Source organism: Carlito syrichta, unplaced genomic scaffold (assembly GCF_000164805.1).
Source record: "Carlito syrichta isolate Samal-C Ts95f unplaced genomic scaffold, Tarsius_syrichta-2.0.1 Scaffold315356, whole genome shotgun sequence".
Taxonomy (NCBI): Eukaryota; Metazoa; Chordata; class Mammalia; order Primates; family Tarsiidae; genus Carlito; species Carlito syrichta.
This window is the reverse complement of record NW_007259452.1, coordinates 228408-235710: the sequence shown is the minus strand read 5'-3', so window position 1 is coordinate 235710 and position 7303 is coordinate 228408. Positions and strand designations below refer to the sequence as shown.

The 7303-nt window shown below is 48.1% G+C and overlaps 1 protein-coding gene across 2 annotated transcripts in view; it reads right to left on the bottom strand.

Annotated features, from left to right (window-relative positions):
- Window positions 1-7303, bottom strand: part of P3H1 (prolyl 3-hydroxylase 1) — a 20357-nt gene that overhangs the window by 7435 nt on the left and 5619 nt on the right. For both annotated transcript variants that reach the window (XM_008072600.2, XM_021706216.1), the window contains exons 3-8: window positions 4925-5114; window positions 4579-4710; window positions 3525-3664; window positions 952-1041; window positions 606-658; window positions 320-441 (exon numbers count right to left, since the gene is read on the bottom strand). In XM_008072600.2, the coding sequence (XP_008070791.2) occupies window positions 320-441; window positions 606-658; window positions 952-1041; window positions 3525-3664; window positions 4579-4710; window positions 4925-5114 (727 nt within the window). The remainder of the gene's footprint in view (window positions 1-319; window positions 442-605; window positions 659-951; window positions 1042-3524; window positions 3665-4578; window positions 4711-4924; window positions 5115-7303) is intronic.

Here is a 7303-nt window from a genome sequence, read left to right as displayed (position 1 = left end):
GCCCAGGAGGGTCTCGAACCCGCGGGCTCAGGCAATTCACTCACCTCAGCCTCCCAAAGGCGCAGGATTACAGGATGAGCCACCAAGCCCGGCTTGGAATCTTATTTCTTAACCAAAAGCCAATTAGTGCTCTTTTGGCTAGGGAATTAGTGCTCTTTTGGCTAAGGAGTTAGGAAGGATACCCGCTGGACCTGGACCCTGAGGTTGGCCCATGGTGGGCCCTATACTGCTGGGGTGGGGCATGGCTTGGCTAATATGGGGTGACCTGCCTGGCTCCCTCACAACAGCCACAGACGTTCCCCGAGCTCCGTCCTCTCACCTTCTCGAGTCAGTCTGCTCACATCCAATGACTCCTTGGTCTTCTCTTCTACAAGGGTCTCAATCTCCTTCATAAGGTTCCCGATCTCCTGGGAGATTCGAACGGCTGTTTCCCGTTCTGACCTGCGAGCACAGCCACTCTGAGGATTGTATTCTGGGGCCAGCCCTGAGCTCCACCCAACTTCCCAGACTGGACTTGCCCACCCCTTGCCAGGAGTTCACATCTGCCTGGGCTCGGGAAGCCTCATCAGACCGATCCAACCATGCAGTTTCTCCAAGGTCCTCACTTCTGTTTCTCTTGCAATCTCTTGGGAATCACCTCTTCTGGAGTCCACAAATCCTAAGTAGGTCAGACATAAGTTAACAAGGCAAGGTGACCTGCTTAATCTTCCAGGTCGCAGTGTATAAAGTAGGGCCCACAGGAGAAATCTACCTACCACTGGCCTCCTTTCAGGAGATCCAGTGGAGGTCCCTGTACCTGAGGCACTCCTTGTTGCCTGGTATCCCCATTCATCGTTCTGTCTTTCATCTCACCTTGCACACATCCCACGCTTGGCTCAGCCCCTAAGAGTCTGTCCCAGAGTCGCACAGTGTACCACTCACCCCTCTCCCCGCTCCCTTCCAGCTCCTCACCGGATCCACAAAGGGAATTCCAAAAACATCATAAGCGAAGAAAAGCAGTTCTTTCTCCAGCAGGCTTCGCTGTCGGTACTCCTGGGCAGTCTGAGGACACAAAGGGGAAGGAACCCCCCGGAACTCAGCCCTGTTCTTTAACCCCTGGGAGTGCCCTGCCCTGGCACTCTACATTGATGGTCCCTGTGTGACCCAAGACCTTCTCTCCCCACCATTGCTGCATGTCTGTTCCCCAGTTTGGGACAAAGGTCTCACTTCTGTGTCCAAGGGTTCCTCCTGCCTGGTATAGCAACAGTGCCTCTGTAGGTGGCATAACCAGACTTCCCATAAGGGAAAAACCCCCGTTCTGCCCCTAAACCTATCCCCATTAGTTTCTGGGACAGAAAATCTGGTGATTCTCAGGAGGAGTGGAAATATTCTTCAAAGAAGAATTCCCTCTTGAACTCCTGCAGAAGGAGTTCAATACTGGGTATTGAGCAACCAGTGTTATTAATTTAATCCACCTCTGAGATTGATACTAGTATCCTCATTTTACAGATGAAGAATCTGAGGTGCAGGGGGGATGTGCAACTGTCTAAGGTGACACAATGGAAGATGGGAGAGTAGGGACCTACATGCAAACCAAGGTCTTTGCAGTCCTAAAGCCCATGTGCTTTCTGCTCTGACGCCTGCCTCCCCTCAGAACCTGAGCACACCACACCCCTCCCTGAGCACAGGCAGCTGCAGTGGGAACAGCTGGGTTTGGCACTCTGGCCTTCCCACATGGGCTCCCAGGCAAGGCTTACCCAGGGCAGGGAGACTGAGTACCTTCCGGGGTCACACCTTTTCCTAGGTGCCCTGCTAATCTCCAAGCAGCAGAAGGAGGAAAGAAGAGAAAAGGAAGACACAGTCACTTGAATAAAAGATAAGGCAGTTCAAGGAGGAAAATGTTAGAGGAGGCAATGAATATTAAGTCATATACTCTATTACTCAAGAGGAAGATAGACATCTTCTCCTAAGGAGCTTACATTATTGGCTTCCTTCACCAAGTGCTGTAATATCTTATTTAATCCTCTCCAAAGACCCTATGAGGCTGCTTAGAAGCAAATTCCATTCCTATTCTTTATTCATTTAACACTGACTGACTGAGTGTCAGCTATGTGTCAGGATCTGTGCTTGCACCAGGACAGAGCATGGGACAGAGATTCGGTCACCAGTACTTACTTATTACACCACCAGTTACTTCATCTCTGGAACCCTAAGAGTCCTCATCTCTAAAGTGGGAAGAATGTTGCCTGCCTCGCAGGGCAGATGACATGATAAAATGAGATGATGGATGTAGATCACACAGCACAGAGCTTGCCCAGGACAGAGGCTCAACAAATGTTACCTTCCAGAAGGGGAGTTGTAGTTAAACATGCTACAATGATAGCCGGGCATGGAACATGTGCCTGTAGTTCCAGAAACTTAGAAGGCTGAGGCAGAAGAATTGCCTGAACCCAGAAGGTCGAGGTTGCGGTGGCCGTCAACGTGCCATTGCACTCCAGCCTGGGCAACAGAATGAGACTCCAACTCAAAAAAAGAAAAAAAAAAGCTACATTGAGGCCAAGCATGGTGGCTCAAGCCTGTAATCCCAGCACTTTGGGAGGCCAAGGTGAGAGGATTGTCTGAGCCCAGGGGTTCGAGACCAGCCTGGGCAACTTGGCGAGAACTCATTTCTACAATAAATTTAAAAAGTAGCTGGTCATGGTAGGGCATGCCTGCAGTTCCAGCTACTTGGAAGGCTGAGGTGGAAGGATCGCCTGAGCCCAGCACGTTGAGGCTGTGGTGGCCATGAGCATGCCACTGCACTCCAGTCTGGGCAACAGAGTAAACTCTGACTCAAAAAAAAAAAAAAAGCTACATTGGCCACGTGGGTTTATTTTCCCTCTCCCCCTTCAGACTCATAATAAGGGGAGGAAAAAGGTATTAACTAAGCAAGAGAATGAAACTGAAGTGCCATCTGAAAGCCAGATGGTCACCATCTAGTGGCCAAAGAGGACAACTGCAAGGACAACTCACGTGGGAGGGGATGGTAAGAGGATTCTTTCTGTTGGAAACTCTCAGGATTCCAGAGCTAGGAGGGAAGAACCTGGGTCTTTTTCTTTAAAGCAGTGGTATAGATTCTTCTCCTTGTTTTGGAGTGAGATGAGAAAATACTGAAAGATGGGAAAAACCAACAATGGCAGGAAGAAGGGTGGGGAGGAAAATGGAGACAGAAAACAGGTGGGCAGAAAAACAAACAGCATGAAGTGAAAAAATGATAGATCTTGACCAGATGTTATCAAGTGTCCAAGTAGGGGACGCTGAGAGGGGAAAGAGCATGACTGCTGCACAGTTCTGCTTTTCTATGCAACTCAGGGAACAGACTTCTGGGCTAGATAATGCTAATTAAGGCTCCTATTATTCCCCACACTCCCTGTGCTGCGCCCCTTCTCTGAGTGACAAATCGAGCCACTGAACTCACCCCCAGGCCTGGTTCCCCTGCACTACCCTGCTCCCCTGCCTTCTGGTTTGGGTGCAGCTGCAGCTGCCCTCACAGGAGCAAGTCTCACCTTGCGGGGGCTGATGGATTTAGCCTGTTCTTCTCCAAGCACAGCTGCATAGTAGGCCAGATTCTGGTTCATCACCTCATCGTCAGGGAAGAAGAGGAGATAGGTCTTGGCACATTCGATAGCCTGTGTATAATTTCCAACTGTAAAATGGAAGAGAAAACGGCTGAGGGGAAGGGTTAATCCTGGGTGCCAGGAACCACTCAGTGTTAACTGTCAGCAAAGCTTGGAGCAACGATGACATGACAAGATGGTGCTCCTACTTAACATGATGGCCTGATTTTGGGGGCAGAAGTCATGGAATACAAAGAATGTGTAAATGATTTTAAGGTGTTCTGTGTCCTCAGGGCTGCCTAACATTGAAACAGAAAAGAATCAGAACCTTCTGCATAACCACATTTAAAAATTCACAAACAATTTAAATACCTCTCACCTCTTAATATCTTATCTCCATATACTCAATCATTAGACCAATTTCAAGAATATTTCCCTGTCTATCTACTTTATTTTTCCTATGGATTTTCAAAAGGGGGGCGATTACAATAGCATATTGTCTCTTTGGCAGAACAGTTCCTGTTAGTCTCTTCAACTCAACTGTAAATACAATATGCTTGTAAACATGCTGTAATGCTTAACACACAGTAGGAACTCAAGACTTGCTGACCTGTTGGTTTTCTGGATACTGATAGGCCTCCCAATGAGTGCTATACCAGGGAAAAGGGCCAGAAAACATCCTCTGAGCTAGCTTTAAACAGTAACATATCCTTACTTTTGCTACTACTTTTAACTCAAGTGCAAAATTAGATTACAAATGTTATAGAAGGGACAAGAGCAGGGTCCTGAGTCTCCCTCTCCCAGCTTTTTGGGCTGCTGGCACTAGCTTCCTGCTGCAGTGGCTTGTAACAAAGTACCCAGGGATCACCTGGCATGGTGACTCCTACAGCCACAGAAAGAAGCCAAATGTGTTGAAGAAGTACAGTGGGCATAATCCCTCCCTATCTTGCCTTTAGCTTCTTAGTTAAGGCAGTAGAGAAAGAGGAAGAAAAGCAGGCCTTACAGTTATAGTAGGCAAACTGCAGATAGTTATAATGGGATGGGAGGAAGTCTTCAAAGGGCTTCTCTCGACTTGGGTGTGAAGCAAGCTCGGTGACACAGTTCTGCTTACAGCTGAGGACCTGGACATAATGATCTGAAAGGAATCAGAAAGGAGGAATAACTACCAGGTCACTCTTCAGGATCCACATTCTGGTTAAGATGAATAAATTCAAGCCACGGCAGGAGCAGTCTTTCATCAGATTCCTAGATTTGAGAAATCGAGGAAAGAAGCTGAAAAATGCTGTGTCTCCATTACCAGAATGTTGACCTTAAAGCCGTGGGAGTCCTGGACTCTGAACCTCACGCACCTGTGATGGCCTGGAAGAGGTCAGCGTTGTACTCGAGGTAGTTGTAGCCATCATAGTCATAGGGCCCTTCACAGAGGGCACGGCACTCGTCATCAGCCACGAAGTACTCTCGCAGCGCTGCCTCTAGGTGGGGCACAGCTTCCTGCGGCTGTTCCTCTGAGTAGAGTCTCACTCCCAGTCGAAACTCATGCTACTAGGAGGAAGGTGCAGTCAAACACAGGCCACAGAAGAATCCTCTCTCCTTGTCCTCTGCCACCTTCATGTGGGTCCTAATTTCCTGCTCCTCAGGTTTTATATGGAAAGGGACACCTCAGATGGTGACTACATAATGAAGGCCTTTTGTAAATGGCCTTTACACGTTCCTTTGGAAATTTAAAAACATTTAACTTGCCAGGTTCAGTGGCTCAGCCTGCAATCCCAGCGCTTTGCGAGGTTGAGGCGAGTGGAGTGCCTAAGCCCGCGGGTTCAAGACCCGCCCAGGCAACTTGGCGAGACCACATCTCTAAAATAAATCAAAAATTAGCTGGGCATGGTAGCGCGTGCTTGTAGTTCTGGCTACTTGGAAGGCTGAGGCGGAAGGATCGCAAGAGCCCAGCAGGTTGAGGCTGCAGTGGCCAGGAATGTGCTACTGCACTCCAGTCTGGGCGATGGAGTGAGACTCCAGCTCAAAAAACAAAAAACAAAAAAATATTTAACTCTAAACCTGGATGAAAGAAATCTGGGAGTTTATTGTGATTTTCTTGTCCTCTTCTGTAGGGCTAAAAGTTTTCAGATATACACAATTTACCTTTTTTTTTGAGTCAAGAGTCTTACCTCTGTTGCCTAGAATGAAGTGAAGTGGCAGGCTCACAGCCACCACAGCCTCGACCTGCGGGCTCAGGTGATCCTTCCACCACAGCCTTCCAAGTAGCTGGAACTAAAGGCATGCACCACCATCCCCAGCTAATTTTCTGATTTTTTGTAGAGATGAGGTCTTGCCAAGTTGCCCAGGCTGGTCTCGAACCTCAGCATCCCAAAGTGCTGGGATTATAGGCATAAGCCACCACACTTAGCCTTTTTTTTTTTTTTTTGAGTTGGGTTCTCACTTTGCTATCCAGGCAGGAGTGCAGTGGCATGATCATGTAGCTGGGACTACACGTGAACACTACCATACCCAGATAAGTTTTTAATTTTCTGTAGAGATGAGGTCTCACTATGTTGCCCAGGGTGATTACAAACTCCCAGGCTCAAGCAATCTTTTTGCCTCAGCCGTCCTAAGTATTGGGATTACAGGCGTGAGCCAGCTACTGGAGGGGGTGTGGGCTGAGGTGGGAGGATTGCCTGAGCCCAAGAAGTAGAGGCTACAGTGAGTTGGGATCGTAACACTCCTCTGCACTATAACCTGGGTAACAAAGTGAGACCTTGTCTAAAAAAAATTAATCACTCTTATGTTGTTTCTAATATTCCTATTTCTAAATTAAAACGTAAGGGAACATAGCTCTTTATAAAAATGCTATATTGAGCCGGGATTGGTGGCTCAGCCTGTAATCCCGCGCCTTTAGGAGGCTGAGATGAGTGAATTGCCTGAGCCCGCGGGTTCAAAACCCGCCTGGGCAGCGAGACCTCATCTCTACAATAAATCAAAATCAGCCGGGCGTGGTAGCGCATGCCTGTAATTCCGGCTACTTGGAAGGCTGAGGCAGAAGGATCGCCGGAGCCCAGCAGGTCGAGGCTGCGGTGGCCGGGAGCAGCCACTGCACTCCTGTCTGGACAACAGAGTGAAACTCCGACTCAAAAAAAAAAAAAAAAAAAATGCTATATTGGCCGGGCTCGGTGGCTCAGCCTGTAATCCCAGCACTTTTGGAGGCCGAGGCAAGTGGATTGCCCGAGCCCGCAGGTTCGAGACCCACCTGGACAACTTGGTGAGACCTCGTCTCCACAATAAATCAAAAATTAGCTGGGCATGGTAGTGCACCACCTGTAGTTCCAGCTACTTGGAAGGTTGAGGTGGAAGGATCACCGGAGCCCAAGAGGTCGAGGCTGCGGTGGCTGGGAGCATGCCACTGTACTCCAGTCTAGGTTACAGAGTAAGATTCCAACTCAAAAAAAAAAAAAAAAAGCTATATCATCACAGACAATATCTCTTATGGAACAAACTATCTCCACTAAACAAATAGAATAAGAACACTGGAGAACATTGTACCACTTATTGTAGTGAAATTTAAAAAACCTATATGATCCAAAAAAATGCAGCTAGTAGATTAATATGGTCTTTATATAAGATGGACTATCATGCAACCTTTAAAAATTATTTGGATCAGCCAGGCTTGGTGGCTCAGTCTGTAATCCCACGCCTTTGGGAGACTGAGGTGAGTGGATTGCCTGAGCCCACGGGTTCGA